This window comes from Xenopus laevis, chromosome 2S, assembly GCF_017654675.1.
Source record: "Xenopus laevis strain J_2021 chromosome 2S, Xenopus_laevis_v10.1, whole genome shotgun sequence".
NCBI classification, from domain to species: Eukaryota; Metazoa; Chordata; class Amphibia; order Anura; family Pipidae; genus Xenopus; species Xenopus laevis.
In genome coordinates, this window is record NC_054374.1 from 100,888,605 (window position 1) to 100,909,348 (window position 20,744).

General features: G+C 35.9%; 1 protein-coding gene across 2 annotated transcripts; it reads right to left on the bottom strand.

Moving 5' to 3' along the window:
- Positions 1 to 277: 277 nt before the first annotated feature.
- On the bottom strand, positions 278 to 18,360 carry slc5a7.S (solute carrier family 5 (sodium/choline cotransporter), member 7 S homeolog). 2 transcript variants are annotated; one of them, XM_041584198.1, is made up of 9 exons: positions 17,990 to 18,360; positions 16,459 to 16,672; positions 15,607 to 15,720; positions 12,074 to 12,229; positions 7,505 to 7,653; positions 6,271 to 6,414; positions 5,352 to 5,505; positions 3,406 to 3,623; positions 278 to 2,829 (listed from the first exon to the last, which is right to left on the bottom strand). In XM_041584198.1, exons 2-9 carry the CDS (start codon positions 16,634 to 16,636, stop codon positions 2,200 to 2,202), a joined length of 1,743 nt encoding a protein of 580 aa, XP_041440132.1. In that variant the 5' UTR covers positions 16,637 to 16,672; positions 17,990 to 18,360; the 3' UTR covers positions 278 to 2,199. The 2 variants fall into 2 exon arrangements, with proteins under 2 accessions (XP_041440132.1, XP_041440131.1); XM_041584197.1 differs by lacking the exon at positions 17,990 to 18,360 and adding an exon at positions 17,330 to 17,509.
- Positions 18,361 to 20,744: the final 2,384 nt, after the last annotated feature.

The following is a 20,744-nucleotide window of genomic DNA, read 5'->3' on the forward strand; positions in this document are numbered from 1 at the left end:
CCGGCAAAAAATGCGAACGGTTCGCGAACCGTTCGCGAGCTTCGAACACCCGCAAAATCGTTCGATTCGAACGTTCGAAGGATTTTTCGTTCGATTCGAACGTTTGAAGGATTTTCATCGTTCGATCGAAGGATTTTCATTCGAATCGAACGGTCGAGGGATTTTAATCGTTCGAACGAATGGAAATCGTTCGAACGAATGGAAATCGTTCGATTTTAGCGGTCGAATGGTCGCGAACTCAAATTGCGAACGTTCCCAAACGTTCGCGAACATTAGGCGGACGCGAACGGTCGAAGTTCGCGCGAACAAGTTCGCAGGCGAACTGTTCGCTACATCCCTATTGCCAACCAAGTATGCCCATTCAAAAGAGATTAGCATTCAGTCTGTATTGTAATAGCAATTGTTTAATGTTATAAAACCCCATGTTTTAGATGTTCCTAATGTATGTTTAATAGTGGTGCTTCATTTTATGTAGATGTAGGTTCATCTCCCCTAGAGTGATATCACATTTTGTAATTAGTCATTAGGATGCATTTTTGTAGCCAACAAACCCTAAAACCCTTATAATTAAAGAAACAATAACACCAGTGCCCTGCACTGGTAAAACCGGTAGATACACAACTATAGTTTATATAATCAAGCTGCTGTGTAGCAATGGGGCAGCCATTCAAGCGCAGGATACATAGTAGATAATTGAAAAGTTAAAAAATTCCCATTATATACTACAGAGCTAATCTGTTATCTGCTGGGTATCCTGTGCCTTTCCTCTTTTTGCCAGCTTAAATGGCTGTCTCCATGTTTCTGAATCAAACACACAGTTTTTACCAGTGCAGCACAACACTACATTTTATTTTCATTACTTAAAAACTTTCATTTTATGGTGTTACAGAGGCACTCAGACAATGAAACATTTAGCCAGGTGTCTGGAGAAGAGCACGGTATGGATACACTCCATGTCATTCTGGCCAACCTAGATTCCAGGAAAACTTCCAAAGCTTCTATACATTTGGCCTATTCGTGATCTTTTTCTATTTCATCATGGGAACATAGATGATTAATAGATGGAAGAAAAGAGTAAAGTACGCTGAAAAAAGAGTGGAGAATAAAGAGTTTGAATAAAGAGAAAAGAGGAGGAAGAGTTTGGAGAGTGGGTCCATGGTCTAAGGTTTTCTGGTGAACCCCTGGCTCCCAGTCCAACACTGGGTAGGTTTCCATATAGCCTAAGTTTTAACATTATTTGCTCAGCAGTAACAACAGCAACAGTAACAGTAACAGTTAACAGTTTAAAATATTCCAGGAATAGTTAGTGTGTAATTAAAAACCTTTTCTAAAATATGCTGAGAACAAATACTTATAGTTGGAAGTTTACAAATATAAACCCTATTGGAAATTAGCAATGAGAGGCAACACATTGCAATTTAGGGTACACATTGAGTAGCTGGGACGTGCAAGTTCCTTATACTGAACCCACCCAGTAACTTTGGTTCTGTTTCAATATAATATTATATAGTACTATATATAACTCTTGTCCTTTGTGATTCTGTGTTGTCAAGAAGTTTATAGACACTGAAAAAGTTTCATTTTATTGTGGTTGAAACCACTGAAATCTATGCTGTGACCTTCCAGCTTTTGTTGATCTACAACTCAATGACTATTATGAACCAACATGATTATGTATGACTGTAGTTACCAAGAAACCTTAACATTTGAAAAATAGTGCAAAAACGCTGGTGTTATTAAATTATATAAAAATAAATTTAAAATGGCATTTGTTTTGCACTTCCACTTAGAAAATAAAACTATTTGATTATTTTGCCCATATAATATTCATATACTGTATACTAATATATACATACATACACACGAGGTAATATACCTGGTTTGAATTGTGATGTTATTAAATTCTGACTGGATGTAGACTTCTTTACTAACCTACTCTCAAGATTTATTGCTACACCACTTAGCAAAATCAAACAAACTACAATATAAAACATCAAACCATTAGGTAGACCATCTGTGCCAGGGACCAAACAGTGCAGAACAAGATGTTACAGTATCAGAGGCTGACTTCAGAGAAGCCTGTTCTGAATTGTGCAATGGAAATAGTATTGTGACAACACATATTTGGGATAAAATACTGCTTACCCCTCGTTTATCATTGTACACATTTTTCATTGCAATCGTTTTGTCGTGGCTATATCACAGTTCCTTGTTTTCAGAGTCAGGAGATTCTGGGCTTGAGTCTAAGTCACTGATTGCTTCTCTGTTGGTGAATGTAGAAGGTAGACTTAGACTTTGTCTTGGTTTGACAGGTGCCAACTCAGACAAAACTATGTTATCACTTTTTACAAGAGTTGTCTTGTCCATGTTTTCTTCACTGTGTTTGGCCACAACAGCATTGAGAAAGTCAAACTTTGGTGATAATATCCCCTTTTCAAATATATATTTTGCTAAGTAAGAGAAAGCTATGTTGGATAGAAAAGAAGCCACCATGGAAAGAGTTTTAAATGGGAATCGTTGCAAATATATGTTATTCTTATCTGGATAGCAGCCAGGATAGCATATGAAAGCCTGTAAGTGTAGATATGGTTCACCTCCGCTTATCCTTAATAAAACACCAAAAACATATCCTGCGATAGAGCCATATGTGTTGGTCCCTTTGATGAATAATACACAAAGCAACTGTGGGAAGATGATAATGTAGACAAGATCAGAGCTGAGGTACCAAAGTCCATACACTGATTTAGCCAGAAGTGCCATGGCAGTAGCTGCTGCTCCAAATATAAACACAGTTATCCTCATGACCCAGACAATTTCCTTCTCTGATGCCTGAAAAATATAATGGTATTTCAAAAACATAACAACATAATAAGTAAGGCTGAAAAATTCAACCCTTTTGTCCTATTTAACTTCTTAGTCTTGCATGAGGGTGTGTTCTAGTATTTGGGTGAGGTGCAACTAATTAATATATTATGTTTTATATGCATTCTGCCTTTTCTATTTAAGTTCAGGCCTTCAGCCCATATGTGCCACCCATTATCTAAATGCCTTTGTATAGAATACACTAGGGGTCATTTATTAAGTGCAAGGCAGGGTGAAAAGTGCAAAATAATTTAATGAACTGCTGCAGCTCTCAGTACTCCAAAATGGGTTCATGGGTTCCCTCAATGAATACAACACTGCCTGATTTTAGTAGGGGGAGCTTTTGTGCCACTTAATGTTCATGCACTTGCAGCAGAGGCAGTTTATGACCCTTAATATTTTCTACTCTGCTAACAGGCTAAAATTATGCTTTCTTTTACCTTATTCCGACCAAGTGAAAAAAATATGAATAATCAAAAAGCTGATATGCTTCTCAACTTTTTGCAATTTATTTTAAGTAGATTTGTATCTCGAGGGACTTACGTTTTGCCTAAATGAGAGCTGATATATATTCCGAGCAAACATGGAACTAGCAGATAAGATGGATGAGTCAGCTGATGACATCACAGCAGCAGATACAGCACCAAGACCAAAGAAGGAGATATATGGAGGACACAAATACTGTAGTACGATGGGAAGTATCATATCTGCTTCTTCATGGCTCTGTGGATCATCATGCTCATATAAAGTCTGATTCCAATCTAAAAATATAAAACAAGATTGAAAACTCTCGTAATCTCAATCAGAAACAGCCCAATTCATTTTTGGTCAATTCAGTGATGTTCTTTTTGAGAATTCTGATACCAGCATACCATAATGTATAATGCACCAATTAACTTTTAGGTAAAAACCAATTAACTTTTAGGTAAAAAGCCCCATGTTTGCAGGGTCAAATAATATTTATGGTCTATAGAATGTATAAAATATCTTTCCAAATTTCCCCTGAGTTGACCTTATTATACCTATTATATTTTTTATATTTAATGTCCTGGCTCCTCAAAATATTTTACTTAAAATAAATTTTGGACTTGAGAAACGAATAAACGTAAAAACCACTTTCTAAGTTAACTTTCATCTGTCAATCAGTAATAGATTGTCCATCAAGCTCAGCATTGCACGGATACGATTTATATATCTAGAGGAAGGTCAAGTAACAACTACAAAAATAACTAAATAAATAAAAACATTAAACACAGGCTAATTAAGCCACAAAGATAAAGTGAACTGCTTGCATATCTAAGCAAGGTAATCATATTTATCCCATTATTGATAACCTCAAACATGCTGATGAGGTTGGTTGTCACTTCAAATGCCTGTTTCCTGGTCTCAAGCCCTCTTGCAATGTCACAAAAATACATATGGTTTCTTGATACCTGGACAGTGAGTAGAGCACATTTTCCTTGTATTTGATTTTAATACCAGTATATGTATTTATCTTATGTGAAGGTGCTTTTAGTATGATGCACTCAATGTTCTTTATTAGGAACATTGGCAGGACCTGGAGAAGCAACGTTTCAGGCTACACAGAGCCTTTTTTCTAAAAAGGCTCTGTGTAGCCTGAAACGTTGCTTATCCAGATCCTGCCAGTGTTCATAAAAAAGGCATTTTTATTCAAGAAAATAATTGTGGTGCTGTACTTCAATCAATTGATGCAAGAGGAGTGGAAGGTGGCCATTCAGGGTACTTGCACCAGAACCCACTCATTTGAAGTTTTTTGAGCTGATTCTACCAACCAAGCAAGCACTCAAAAATGTTCTGTCACACATTTTTCCATTAATGGGGAGATCTGCGTCAGGTTTTTATTTAGACCTTATGCAATTGTGCATCTAGTGTTGCTCAAAAAAGTATAAGGCTTTACAGTTTGATGTTAAAGAAATATTTATATTGTATTAAATTTTGATTATTTTAAATATAGAGTCAATTTAGAGTCAATTGGAATAGATAGATTTTTGATTCCATTAGCAATATCTTCTCAAAATAAATACTGAGAACGCTGTAACTGATTAAATCCACCTTATTTATCACCTACAACCCCAATCTGTTTGCGTACAAAATGACAAAGCAGTTACTATTATAAAATGGCCCATCATTTCCAAAAACTCATTATATGAATTAGTTAAAATGCATAGGAAATAAATAAATATATAAATCAATAGATGAAATAAAATGTTATGGGATGCATTGACATTTTACACATAAAGATTTTCATACTCAATATCACAACATAACTTTATTAAACAGGTATACCCAATATGCCAGTTAGACTAGGGTAAACAATCTATGGAAATGACTGCTGTACCTAATATCCCATTTCCAATTCCAGTTTTCAGAGCTGCAGGGACATCTCATGAAAGATTTACTGCATCATCCCCCCCCCGTTATATATCTAATTGGGACCGATATGGATAACAGGTCTACATATTACATACCTGTAGATGCTCCTATCGCTCCAATTAGCACTGAAGGAATAGCCATGATTAAGCATCCAAATGCAGCTAAAAATGAGAGAACTTGAGCATATGTAGCAGAAGAGGCAGAAAGAACCCTCTGGAAATAAGCTTGCCAAGGGATACCTCCCAGCATCTGCAAATAAAAAATACAGTGGATTCTACATATGAGTGACAGTTCATTAAAGAAATGCTAATGATATTTTAAGGTCAGACTTATAACATTCTTAAAACATAAATAGTGATGTGCGAATAAATTCGCCAGACACGAATTTGCAGCGAATTTGCACGTTTTGCTGGTGAAAAATCCAAAGTGGGTCAAAATTGTTGCGCACATAAAAATTGTCGCGCGTCAAAATTATTTGGCCACCCATTGACTTTAATGCATTTGGACCATATAGTCGTTGCGCGTCAAAATTATTTTTATATTATACTTGTTATTTTATTATACTGTATATTTACTATACTGTATATTTAAGGGTGGCCACATTTTGGTACACTGTATTACTTTTACTTCATTAAAAGGCCAATAAGCTTAAACTGCTGCTCGCTGCTGTTGCTCGGCTATGACTCCCCACATCTAGATAATAAATTATTTGCAATATAGCATATTGCCATACTATATCTCATCATTATCAGATAATGCAATCAGTTTTCATGCAAAATAGGGGTGCCTATTTACTGCAAGATTTATAAGAATTATGTTATGATAAGTATCCTTTAATAACACTATCCCTTTGATATGTAGTCTGAATAAACACACATGAAAAATTGGACTTGCTTTTTGTATTTCATCTTATTGTAACTATACATATATGATATGATATATATGATATGAGATATATGAGTCTTCTTCAAATTCAGTTATACTAATAACCCCCATGAAGTAAGTATTGTTTACCAATAACAAGAAGCTGTCAAGCCAAGACCAGACATCAGCGGCCTTTATGCTGCCAAGCCATGGCTGCTGGTAGACTTCCTTCACCGCTGTCACTGTAATGTCTGTAACGGCTGGATGAGTCATCGCAAAGGGAACGCTGATCCACTACATGATAATATAAACATTGTACAATGTTTTCAGTTTTAAACAGTAAATCAGAGAGAACTGATTTCCCAAAACATACTCAAAATTGATTCAAAAAATCTTAAAATAGCAAAAAAGAAATTTAATGAGCAGTATTTATTATGCAAATTATCGTTTTTTTACCCTCAAATACATACTGCCTTACCAATCTTTTCAGAAGAATGATTTGACATGCCTGATTCTTGTTTTTAGCTCATTACAGTATTGTACCTACCACAGTATTGGTCCCTACCATTAATCTAGTTGTATGCTACTGTATACAAGCCAATTCATTCTGCATTTTTTTTTTAATTTACATGAAAATGGACAATTAAGATTGGGGAATACTTCCAATGAAACTTACACAATTGGTCTAACTTAAAAACACCCCATTTGTCACCACTATAAATTATTTTATCTTTAGATTTAAAATAAAATTACAGTAGCTGTTAGAAATTCCTAATTTCACAATTCAAATAATAACTCTCTACGTAGTTCAGAATATAAAGTAGATAGATACGAACCTTTTTTTAAAATGTAACCACATCTCAATATCCCCACTATATTGTTTTAAATGTGATGTAAACCTTCCATAAAACTCCTGTACCCTCTAGCTGACTTACAAAAGCAAAGGAGCATAATAACTAAAAACCTAATTGCAGATGGAATAGAATTGACTAATGAGAATGATGTTTTCCAGTACTGTATCAGTTATCTTGCTGTTATTTTACACATGGAGATTATTCTACAATTTTGCTTCATGATATTACACTGTAGTCAAATATCTGGAGGGAGAACATCTTGCTGTTTACTTTCTCTGTGATAGAGAAGTCTAGAGACAGTAGAACTTCTAGTTGCTGGAATCAAAAAGATGAGACCAGATTCACACAAATCAGGTGGGATTCTCATTGCAGGGTTATTCTGAATTTTAATGGTGTCACGCAATCTTCAGAGTTATGCAAAGGTTTTTGAGCTATATTGCTCTGTGGCAACAACTCTATTTCTAGGCTATAGTTTCTAACAAGAATCTTTGATCCAGTGTTTACAAATATTAAAAAAATTCTGAACTTACCAGCCCAATGAAGATGCAGAATAATTGCACAACGTCCGTGTATGCAACAGAGTAGAGTCCACCGACAAGTGTATAAAATATGGCAATCAAAGCAGAGACTACTACGGAAATGTTGATGTTTATATCCACAATGACACTAATGGTGGCACCTAAAGAATAAATGGCAAAAATTACAAAGCAAATGTTGTAATTCTGTATGGAATACTGGAAACAAGCATTAATTTAGCATATAGCAAACTACATGCATAACAGGTCTCACAAATATTGGTTAAGGGGTCCTGGCTGGTATAGCACTGTGAACAGGCACATGAATCATGTTACAGAATATGAACAGTTTTTTACTCTATGTTCTGGAGATAAAGTATTGCAAAACCTGAATCAGGATACAGTAAATTAGCTGTGCACAGCCCCTAATCTGATAATAGTTTGCTTACATGTACCATATAATGCATTTTACTTTTTTTTCCAGTCAAATCATAAAAAATTAAAAAAAAACCATAGTGTGATTTGCTGCTTTGTTTCTTTGATAGGGCTAATCATAAACAGAAACAGTAAAGTAAACAACCCACCTACTGTGTCACATCTAATCAGTGCCCTGTTGGAAATTAGAGTAAATTACATAAGAACTAATAAAGACTGGCCAGAAGTAGGAGCAGTGCTTAGCAGCTGATCAGACTACCCAGGGCAAGATCACTTGAATCAATTCAAAGTGGATTCCTAAGAGGGGCAAATTAGTACAAAACTAATTTACATGTCTTTAATTGACATTGCACAATGGGATTTAAATTGTGGGATACACATATAAACAACATTGGAATAAAACAGAATTGTTATTTGTTATATTTTATGCCTCTCTTATCTGGTCACCTTTTCAATTTAAAGGACCACTGTACCCTCTGGGGCATTCCTATGTCGCAGTATTTTATAGCACGTACAGTATCATGTAATGACAAACAAATACATGTACAGCTTGTATGCATTAACAAACATGTCAAGTGTTAGTATGAAAGCAAAAAGCTTTATAGAACTCACCTAACCTAAAATCCAGGTTAATTTATATAAATGTGAGAACTTCACATTAGCAAGAATCCTCTTACTAATGCTGAGTAGGGAAGTCATTTCTGTATAATGCAAGTGTCACAAATATTGGCTGATGGGACACAGGGCATATCTACCCCCCCCCAGCAAGTGTAAAACCAAGGACCAAAATGACCCCTGCCTTCACCTGTTCAACTGAATTGTATAGTCCCAATTCAAATAATATAACTATTGTTTAATGAAAGAAACATTAGTCAATAGAGGAATAGAGGAAATTCAAAATAGACTAGAACAAAGATGCAGGACTGGATGGTATTTTTTCCAGGGTACTAAACAAGCTTAGTTCTGTCATTGCTAAACCTCATGGGCTGCAAACTGGCAAACGAGGTTCAGTGTTGATAAGTGCAATGTTATGCACTAGAAATAACTCAAATACAACACTAAATGATGGTGTGTTGGGGGTATCCTTTATTGAGAAGGATCTGAGGATTTCTGTGCATAACAAGCTGAATTCTAGGCAATGTCATTCTGTGGCTACTAAAGCATATTAGTCCTGTCTTCAATTATAAAGGGCAATAATTTCACCTCTTTACAGGTCCCTAGTAAGACCTCACCTTGATTATACAGTGCAGTTATGGGCTCAAGTCTTTAAGAATGATATTAATGAGCTGGAGAGAATGCAAAGACATGTAACTAAACTTATAAAAGGGATGGAAGACTGTCAAGGTTGGGGTGGTTTTCTATGGAGAAAGGGCACTTGTTAGGCACCATGATTACTCTTTATAATTCTTCATAATTTTTATTTGAAGTAGCAAAGGTGGTTCTTCATGGTGAGGTTGTGAAATGCCCTGCAGATTTTGTGATGGCAGATTCTATAAATGTCTTGGAGTGGCTTGTATGATTTCTTGAACAAGCATAATATCCAAGGCTATAGTTATCGATCTACAGATCTACAGTTAGTTAGTAGAGGCATTGGTACATATACTGTATAAAAATAATGTATATATTGGTGTGTATAAATAGGTATGTAAAATACTATATATATATTTTTGCACTGGATTTCATTTGGAGGGGTTGATCTTGATGGACTTTGGTCTGTTTTCATCAAAACTTAAGAATGAAACTATATAACTGTGTTCTCCTGAAATACCATCATGTACCTTTTTCCTCTTATACTTGATGACAGCTCATGAGCATCCACATCCACACCTTTTACTATAGCAGCATTCATTATGCACTAGAAGGTTTTTCTATGGATGCAAGGTGCAGCAGGAGCCCTGGCCTTATAGCCTGCTTAAGGCAAAAGTTAAATGCGGGGCTACCTTCTACAGGACTTTTTTGTGCTCTGTGTTTATGCCTGAATTTCGAAGGTGTAACCAACACAAAGAAACAGAGTGCAGCTGTTTTGCAGAGGAGCCTGGCCAGATTCTAATATTGTGAAATAATAATTGCCATTCATTCTCCTCAAGTATTAGGGGTTAGGGAATCAAACCTTGCTGTTACAGTGCAGGAATGATCAAAAATATACTCTTTTGTTCACAACTTTACAATACCATTTTTTTAAAATTACCAAATTATATCACTAAGAAAAAGATACCCTCAGATTTACAGTAGAGAGGAGTCTGTATGGAGAAATCCTCCAATATTCTAGATACAGGGGCATAGGTATCCACAAACTTCTATTTCTATAGTTTTAAAATAAAGGCAGGAAATCAGAGTTGGATCTATTCTATTTTCAGTTTATGGATTGTCAACATGTTTTAATACATATCAAAGTCGAAATAAAAAAGGAACTCAGTTATGTTTATAACATTGTTGCAACGTATAATAAATTAGGCTGGTTAAGACCTATCTTACACCAATATAGGTATTCATTTATAGTATATGTTGTGTTTAAGAGAAATACTATGTTCAAGAAACTCAAATATAATAGAATGAAGAGGTACTTTGTATTGTTTCAAATTTATAAGGCCAATTTAATTAAAGCGATTCTGTCATGATTTTTATGATATATTTTTTTATTTCTAAATTGCACTGTTTACACTGCAAATAATTCACTTTACAATATAACATTTAATTCCTGAACCAGCAAGTGTATTTTTCTAATTGTAATATTGGTGTGTAGGCAGCCATCTCAGGTCATTTTGCCTGGTCATGTGCTTTCAGAAAGAGTCAGCACTAGCACTTGATGGAATTGCTTTCTGGCACTCAATTTTCATTTTTACAACGTGTTCATTATTATTATTCATACACAAGGAAATACTGGAGCAGTACATAAACAACATTTCAAAAATTGAGCAAAAGCACAAAGATACAATTTCAAATGATGCTCTTCAAGGACAAACCAAGAGCAATAAAGATCTTGTTTCTCCTACTCAATGTAAATGAATGTGTCGCTGTGGGACCTGGCTTTTACTATTGAGTGCTTAGATCTACCAGGGAGCTGTTATCTTGTGTTAAGGAGCTGTTATCTAGTTACCTTCCCATTGTTCTGCTGATGGGCTGCTGGGGGGAAATGGAGGGGTAATATCGCTCCAACTTACAGTACAGCAGTAAAGAGACTGAAGTTTATCAGAGCACAAGTCACATGACTTGGGGCAGCTGGGAAACTGACAAAATGTCTAGCCCCATGTCAGATTTCAGAATTAAATATAAAAAAATGTGTTTGCTCTTTTGATAAATGGATTTCAGTGCAGAATTCTGCTGGAGCACTATTAACTGATGAGTTTTGGAAAAAAAAACATTTTTCCCATGACAGTTTCTCTTTAAACTGAACTATAAATGATATGACGTGAATGGCAGTCATGTTTGGTTCTCATTTTTCAACCTGCAGGCAGAATACAGATGAATCATGATATTCACCTCTTTTTACACTAAAAGCTTGGCTTCATTTCAGTGTCTAGGCTCTGTTCATTTTGAATAAGAGTGAGGAATTGGCTTCTGGTGATTCGCTTTTAATTTACTATTTTGCTGAAACACTTTTAATTTACCCCGTAAGTGCTAACTTAGTTGGGGAAAAAGATACTGAAAGAAGGTAAATTGCTCAGTTCAGGGTTAAATATAATTAAAATGCAGGCTACAGCTATATCTAGCTAGCAAATAATTGAACAACATGTGGCTCGATCATTTGTTTCACATGATATTATTTAGGGGTTGCACTAAAAATGTAAAAGGTGCTGATTATTATTACTATTAGTAATAGGATAAAGAATACATTAGTTGATCAGCTTTCTTTTCCAAAAACACATGAAATTGATCCAAAGGAGTATAAAGATAGTAATTCAACCTTGAAGGATAAAAATTTAATTATTTCTGACCCCAAAAGAGCAATTGGATTACTTTCTCAATCAATTAACATTGATTGTTTATCATTATTACATATGCCCCACTTCCTTTTATTTGATAGGATGTGTCCAACCACTTATTCATGATAAATAATCATAATACAGTATATATGTAGAAATAACTTGTTAAATGAACAAAAAAAGGCATATCATATATGTGTCAGATTACATAAATATAGAACCTTACCTAATGCTGAAAGTATTGCTGCAGCCCAAAACATTTCTCCCATTAGAGCAGGTATGAAAAGTAACCCACCCATGCGCTTCCCATAGATCTGCTGAAATGGATCCAGCATTGTTACATAGCCTCTTGATCGCATGGGTTTGGCAAAAAACAGGCCACCTAAAACAAAATGTTGACAGCAAGTTCAGTCTTGTCCCAGGTAATTACATTTTTCTAAAAATTCAAAAGCATCCAAATCAGCATCCACAAAAAAGCAAAATCATATACCATTTTTAGAAAACCTTTATGGTTGCCATTCACAGGCTGATGGGGTTATCTAAATTAGAAACTACATTATGGTTTTGATTTGCCCCAGGTCAGTGATCACAGTGTCCTTAAGCAATTAAAAAATAGCTTCGTGTACTTTATGCACATTCAATTTAAGCACACAATCAGCACCAAAGAAAAAATGGCACCTATAGATGCCAATGATATACAGTCCCTCCACAATATATAATTTGAAGGCAGGAGGGTCAGTAGTCCCCTGAACCTGCACAATTCCTTTAAGGGCTTTAGCACACGGGCAGATTCGGGGAGATTTAGTCGCCTCTTTGATTTCCAAAGTTGCCACATGAGGAAACTTCGAGCAACATCGGAAATCGAAGTACATTGCCACAGGCGATTTTTCATTGTAGCAGACAGAAGGCAGGGAGAATGCAGTTTGGTGAGATTATCGCCACGAAGAAGAGTCGATTAGTCGCCAGGTGATTAAATCTCCCTGAATCTGCCCGTGTGCTAAAGCCCTAATTGTGTAAATTGTGGTGAAAAGGGCATAGTTAGAGATTTTCTTGTACTGAGCTGAACTGATAAAAAGCATGGTCTTTTAGTGTTTCAAATGTTGACTTAACTCCTTTACAAAGTGCTGTCATTTAGGTAATAGAAACACAGTGAACTGAACTAAGTTGCAATTCCTTTTTGAGCTCCCCCTTCTAAAGGGATTATGGGGCAGAAAGGAATTCATTGATTTTTTGTGATTCTTAAAACCCACTGTTCCAGACAATACACTGAAAAAGGCTGAAAGCTTCTTGAACAAATCCACAATCTAGGTGTATGGATGGCTATATTGTATACAGTCCCATGCTTTGGTAGGATGATGCCTTCCATTACTATATTACATAATGACCTCCAGTGTGGACTGAGGTCACTGGCTAATGGCTTTTTTTTAATTATTAACAATGATCTGATCGGATCTTGATTGTTCAGCATTATTATGCATGAACCCCATGGAGATGATCATTGATGAACAGACTGACTGTAAAAGGAGCAAACTGGCCACTACGTGTAAACTGATAGACATTTAAACTCATCCATTGCATGAAGTCAATAGGCTCTTATATATGCCCAGGTTACAATGATTGATTAGAAGGTATTGGTGTCACCTGGATACAAGTTATTAACTGATATCTCAATTGTGGCCTGGCACCTCATGTTAATGCTAAGTTTAGCTATGATTGTAGCCATTTCTGCTGGTAATGCAGTACTCTGAGCTGCAATACAGAAGTTATCCCAGTTTTTTCCCCTTTTTAAGAAAACAAATTAGAATCTCCAAGTCTTATGCCCCCGTTTATACAGATACCATGAAAGCCATGCCTTCACCTCCTGCTACACGGCTCTCTGGCACTTGTGTTTCTCAGGACCTGATGTGAGGGAAGGAGGGCACATTTTTTTTTTTACATCTTGACTGGGATGTTAGAAATGTGAAAGCTCCTCCAGCTACTTTCATGCATATCCACTTAAAGGGGACCCGTCACCAAAAAAAACAATTCCAAATTACAATGTATGAATTATTTTAATCTTATTTCCTTCGGTCTGGGAATTCATAATTATAGCAAACAGGCAGGAGCCATTTTGTGGACACTGTTATTAAGGCAAGCCATGCATCATATCAGAATCTTGTTTGTGCACCAGAATGGGGGACCTGATGTCCATCTCCATGCACTGGCTACACAATTAAATGGTGAAGAGAACGAGGGGAATGGGGGGAGTGCAGCGACATCTAGGAAGTGCTGAATGGAAAGTGAAAGTAACTGCCCGCCCACCTCTATGCCTAAGGCATAGAGGAGGGGCAGGCAATATTTGATTGACAGCTGAGATTTTTAAACGAGTTTACAACACTATCAATGCTTTAATAAAGAATAGAATTTGTATTTCATGTTTCATTTGAAAATGATTTTTATTATACAGCTTTTTATGTCTGGGTGACAGGTCCACTTTAATGATAACCCTCATGAACTGAAGCCTACTAAAGCATTTGAAAACAGGGATGTCAACAATTCACAAAAAGAGCGTCTGGGCAACTTGACAGGAAAGTATTATGGCAGTGATATTCTTCATGGAATACTTTTTGACATATTGAACAAAATACATTTTAATGGCTCAAAAAATGGGAAGGGAAGCTAATAACACCTGTACAGGGTTTAAGGCAAAACTAGAGAGGTAGCTATTGGAAAAAGTATTTACCGTAAGAGCACTTCCAGTAAAATGCACACTGGTTGACAAAAACACCAGGTCAAGCACATGCTTTTGTGATATGTGTTTTTTTATAATAAATTTATTGATTAGGAAATTCAAATGAAAATATCACAAAGTGAATTTACAATACAATTATATTTTTATTGCATGTAAACACCTAACATCTGCAACGCTATTTTTAATTCTGCTTGAAGCTTCTTCCTTGTGTGAAGTAACTTTAATTGAATCATCCTTTTTCAATACACTAGTCTTAAAGAAATCCTAAAGCATGGCAAGTTTATATTGAACGGGTGTGGTTGGAACTGATGAAACCAAGGCATTGTCTGTTATTTTTTCCCTTGAATAAACCGCAAGACACGAGTAAGTGCATTGCTTCTGAACACAAATCATGTCTGCTATTTGTATTGCATTTATACATATGAATAGGAATCGCCACACTATTGACCTCTGTAGTACATTCTCCACTGACACTAATGCAACTCTCTTGGTCATATCTGTATGGTGTTTTTAAATAAGCTTCCTATGCAAAATACCCTGACAAAGGAAACAAATATGGGAGTGCCCTAAGTTTAAAATGCAGTATATACAAGTAAAGAATATTCAGTCCACACAGTAAGCTGCATGCTTTTAGGGAAAAATAAATAAGATAGATTCAATTTATTAATATGGTATTTATAAGTGTGGAAATTCTATATATTTTTAAAATAATTAAAACACCAATTGAATTAGTGAAAATTAATAAGTTCAACTTGCTAACTGTAACAGCTGTTTCCTTTATATTCATTTTCATGTTGTCTCAGGACTGTAATAAAGCTGGGCAGCAATCTTGAATATTTCAAAGGTTACTTAAGTGCTGCATCTCAAATGAGCCTGGTCTGGAGTATATTTAGCTATTAAATTAGCTGTACATTAGTATGCCCATCTCCCTTATCTTTGTATTCCTACACTCCTAGCTGATTTAATCATATCCACAATTAGTTTTCACTGAGAAAAATATTGATACCCATGATTTGATTTTGGCTTACCAACAATCAGACTGAGGGAGTAGCCTATAGGTGCCTGCGCCCACGCCAAGCCATAATCTGACACATAAACGGCTTCTGCTGTCCCATTGATGTATCCTCCACCAACCCATGTCGCTAAATGAAATAAGAAAACATTCAAATTGCACTATTCCCAAAAAAAAAAAAAAAAAAAAAAAAAAAAAAATATATATATATATATATATATATATATATATATATTACTGTATGTGATCAATTTATAAGCAATTTTTAATAAAAATAGACAAATTTACTTTTTTTAAAGAAACAATACCAAAAACACTAACTGTCCTAACCTAACCATGCATCTTAAAGTATTGTATGGATCAGCAACTGGTTAATGGTCTACTGACAAATCAAATGTGTAACCAGAAATGTAACAGCAAACAAAGCTACAGACAGACATTCTCTTAGCTGTTTCTCTTAATATTCTATTAGAAACAAAAATAAGCCTGAGCAGCTCAGTTTCAGCATGTAAAGAAAAAATATATCTATATATATATAGTATCGAGACAATACAACAAGAACAAAAATATTTTTTATAAATATATATCTAAGAATGTGGCAGCTTTGTAATCATATAAACTTTTGCAGGATATTTATTTATTTAGTCTCATATGCTGAATAGTTTGATCAAGCTTTTCTGATTATTTTTCCTAATAAATCCTTTTATTCTTTATCATGAGCAGTGGTGCCTGACATTATATGGATTTTAAATACAATAGTTAAGTCTCTCTGGAATTCTGAAAAGTAGAGGATGCAAAAAGCAGTGCACACAGCACATTTTTTTTATATAAAAGGAGAGTATACCCTCCAGTTATGGTAGGCACATACCTGTCATAGTGAATGCCCCCACAAGTAGCCCAATATCTCTGCCTCCCACAATAATTCCTTCTCTAGGATCTCCATCACCACGCAAGTTTTTTGTTCTCCAGGCAGCCCAGAGGCCCACGAAAAGGATAGCTAAGTAAAAAATGATGATAGCCACTAGCCCCTCCACGTGGAAAGCCATCTTCACTGGTATAGCCTTGCTATTTCATCTGTGTCTCTGTGGAGGTAAATTATAGAACTGTTTTCAAAAATTAAATGATAAAAAATTAAACATACCTGCAGTTTTAATTTAACATACCTGCAGTTTTAATTAAACATACCTGCACCCAATGTGGTCGGCAATGCTATGCTGAACAGAAGGTAATGATCACAGCCAGTATAGAATTTAACCACAATACTAACAATTCAAAATTCCTGTAAAGATCTACAATGCCTTCAATGCATCTTCTGTCTGGGATGAACCAACTCATCTGTGAGCACAGTACACATCACTGCTTTGCTGCTGTTTTTCTTACAACAGGTAGATCTGTAATCATTATATTTACTTCTAGGAAGTCTGACAGTCTCTGGTGTCCCTACAACATGATATATAACTGCTGTCACTGCTCACAAGACTGTGATTTTCCTTGATAGGGTGTGTCCCCATTCAATAAACTTCTCTGATATTTAACGGAAGGGTTAAACATCACCAATACAGTAACTAATTAACTGTACACTATATCTACGGAGCCTTAGAGAATCAATTACCTTGCACATTAACTTTCTAAAGGAATATAATTGCTGTGAAAGTTTTCACAAGCAGATCCAAGCAGACACTTTTCTTGTGCAGCAAATCTGCATTTTCATCCAGCACAGACACATGTACGGTACTCACATATCACACATTAGAAATGAATATAGTCTTGCACTATCCACTTGCTTCAGCTGCATCCAGATCCATGCTCGGTCTCCTGCTCTGCCTATAATGTGCACACTCCCTTCCTTCTAGGCAGGCATACACTTCCCCTGCTGTTTCTCAGCTCTCCCCTTTACACATCTCATTGAAGTAGAAAAGAATCCACCCACAGAGAACCTGCAATCTGCTTACTTCTCTTGAAAGGGTAAAGAAGCTAGGCACAGGCAGTCAAAAGGCATAGGTAAATACCTCCTAAGGCACTTTGATTTCATTAAAGGCAGTATACATAGAATATGCAAAACAACGCATGTGCATAGTACACAACATGCACAGGATTGCTAGCTGTTTAAATGATTATGGGTAAAATTAAGTGTTACTGCAAAATAATGTTTTTCTTTTTCTTGGGCATTTCTGGAAGAAATGTATGTGACAAGGATTGCAGTTCCATGCACAATAATTACTTTTGCTTGTAAAAATAATTAGTATAAAGCTGAATATACTTTATATATGTTTATATATCCCTCTTCTAAACATACATGCCACTCATCCTGCACCCTTTTATGGTCCAAGGAGTCTGCTTAGAAATCAGTTCAGCAGTCTTGAATTCATCCCCAAGAATGTGCTCCCCCATTCCCTTACTTGTTAAGTCCTTGTCAGGGTTTCAGGGTTTGCTGCTGTACAGAGATCCCTCCTTTCTTCCTAAAGCAGTTGTCCTTCTCCCAGATTCTAGGAGCTGCCTTTGGTTTAATGAATTCAATTAAAAAAGTAATCTTTCTTTATGATGTTAACTCACTGGGCAGACATAATTCCTTATAAAGGATGGTGGTAGTTCGTCCGATCTCAGATGCTGGAACGTAAGAAGGTGGTAGTGATGAATGATTCATTCCTGTAGAGAACTATTGGGGTAATAGGCATGAATAGGCATGAAAGAAGGAAAAAAATGGGGGTTGAAAAGGGTGGGGCATTAGATGCTTAAAATAGCACAATCTACTCTCAGGTCCTGTACATCTACTGTTCTATGACTTTTAATGAATCTGCTATTCATGACGCGTGTACTGCAGCACACTCCTTCTGTCACTTAACTGACTGATAGACAATGTGGCTTTTTTTTTCTTTTTTTCTGAATGGTTCTTCTTTGGTTGCACTTTTCAGATTAGCTTCTAAATTGGATTGAGTGATGGTTACACTGGTAAAACAGATGGGTGGGAGGGAAAGGGAATACAAAGGGCATTTTTCTAGCCTTTTTCCTCCTTGCACAATTGATACCAATAATCTAATGGACATAATAGATCTGATAATCTATAGCTGTTAACATTTATCTTGAAAAAAACTGGTGTTTTCTCATAAAAGGGCTGCTGGTGTGAGACCTCCCATATGTAAACTACAAGCTGTTCTCAGACGTTGAAGAAAGCTAAACCTGGGAGAATATAGCAAATTTGCACTATATGTTAAAATTAATATATACAGTAATTATATATCCAACACCTTGATTTTTCCTTCTAAACTAATTTTGACCAAGATTTATTATGGATTGTTTTTTTAATATGCATAATATGATAAAGATAATTCAAATGACCACTTTGCGTGCATTTTAAGCATGATGGCTTATATATAAGTATCAGTAATTCATGGTGCCCTTTCAGCAATGCTGTTCTGTAAGGTATTTAACAGTGAGTTTTTCTCATAGAACACTCTATGTAATGACGGAATGAATGATTAATATTAGCTCTAAAGTGAAAAATGCATCTTTTTAAGCCCTTAACATTGCCCTATATCTACCCCACATAATTATGTGACCATTTTTGCAGAGTAGTTATTATTATCTTTGATTTAAATAGCAGAGCTATATTACACAGCACTTTACAAACATAGTTTCTCTATCATAAAAATCCCTCCCCCTTTCATGCCTGTACACACTAGTTGCTTGTATCCAGAGCCAGAGTTGGAGTGAAAGAGCCACATTCACCAGAACCACAAACATTTGGCAAATGATATCCGTTATGTAGAGAGTTCCCTGCTTGGAATCAAACCCAAGACTCCAACCCTGCAAGTCAGCATGACTCAACACATATCATGATCATAATATGCCATTCATGATGGAGAGCAGCATTTATATCACTACTGTAGTATATTTAAGTAACCATCTATATATTTCCAATGCTTCATTAACATGTGGTTTTGTTGCACCTTTCCCTAATTCACTGGAACTTATATGCAAGCTTTGTGATTCACATTGCTTTGTTCAAGTTGTTGTTTTGCTTGACACTTTTGGGGACCCTTGTCCACATGTGAGGTAACTTCCCATGTAGATAGCATATTTTACCGTAAATGTATTGTTATTTATTACATAGTATATATTTTAAAATGTAATTAATCCATATTAGAAGATGTCATTGTGCTTTGTAAATATGCTAAATCATAATATTTGTGCTGGCTACAGAAAGGCTTGGACACTGCAAAACAGACAAATAAATTGCAAATGAATTTCACTGTGGATCAATGTAAGGTCATACTCCTAATTCACAGTAACAAACTAGATAATCATAGCCCAGTTTAGGCACACAACAATAGAAATTGGTTTAGCAGTAGTAGTCACAATCCTGGTAGCACTCTTTAAGGGTAGAGGCACACAATGCTATTTGGGGGAGATTAGTCGCCCAGAGACAAATCGCGTCTTCTTCAGGTGACTAATCTGCCCGCAATGACTTCCCACCAGCTAGAATGTAAGTCACTGGTGGGATGGCATTCGAAGCGATTCGTTTTTAGAAGTAGCCCAAAGTTGCCTCACTAGGAAACTTCAGGCGACATCAGAAAATGAAGCGCTCCGAGTGCCATCCTGCCGGCAATTTAGATTCTAGCCGGCGGGAAGGCATTGCGGGAAGATTAGTCACCAAAGAAGATGCTATTAGTCGCTGGGAGACTAATTTCCTCCAAATAGCATTGTGTGCCTCTATCCTAAAATTTAAAATTAAAACAGATTTTTAAACTAAACATTACATATTTTTTTTAACTTTGCAGCTGGTAGATACACAAGATGATAAGAATATCAACTTCGACTAAAATTTTGAAATGTATCCTTTTCTGTAACTATAGACTGAGGCCAGAAAGGGTGAATTATTGTGACATTTAAATAAGCCCTTGGCTGTTGCTTATTGGAGCATGCTGCATATGATTGGATAATATATACATTACTCCAACTGAAAGCCTTTGTCTGAGGCAGCTTCTGAAATGCCCCCACACAAGTGCAGAGAGCGTGATTGTTCTTTCTTGCACTAGAATAGCCACATTTCTGGTTTAAAACCTGGAAATTCAGCTCCTTCAGTTACTAGGAGCATCTTTTTGCTGCCCCTTGTGACTCATTTGGCACTGCATTCAACTCGCCTCATTGGCACAG

What these genes read in the sequence shown, in the direction of transcription:
- slc5a7.S (XM_041584198.1), bottom strand. Translation starts at nt 16,636, where the DNA reads ATGGCTTTCCACGTGGAGGGGCTAGTGGCTATCATCATTTTTTACTTA. An exon ending in AGCAATACTTTCAGCATTAG is followed by an intron (nt 7,654 to 12,073) that starts GTAAGGTTCTAT and finishes TTTATTCTTTAG; the next exon opens with GTGCCACCATTAGTGTCATT. An exon ending in TTGACAGCTTCTTGTTATTG is followed by an intron (nt 5,506 to 6,270) that starts GTAAACAATACT and finishes TTTTATTTGCAG; the next exon opens with ATGCTGGGAGGTATCCCTTG.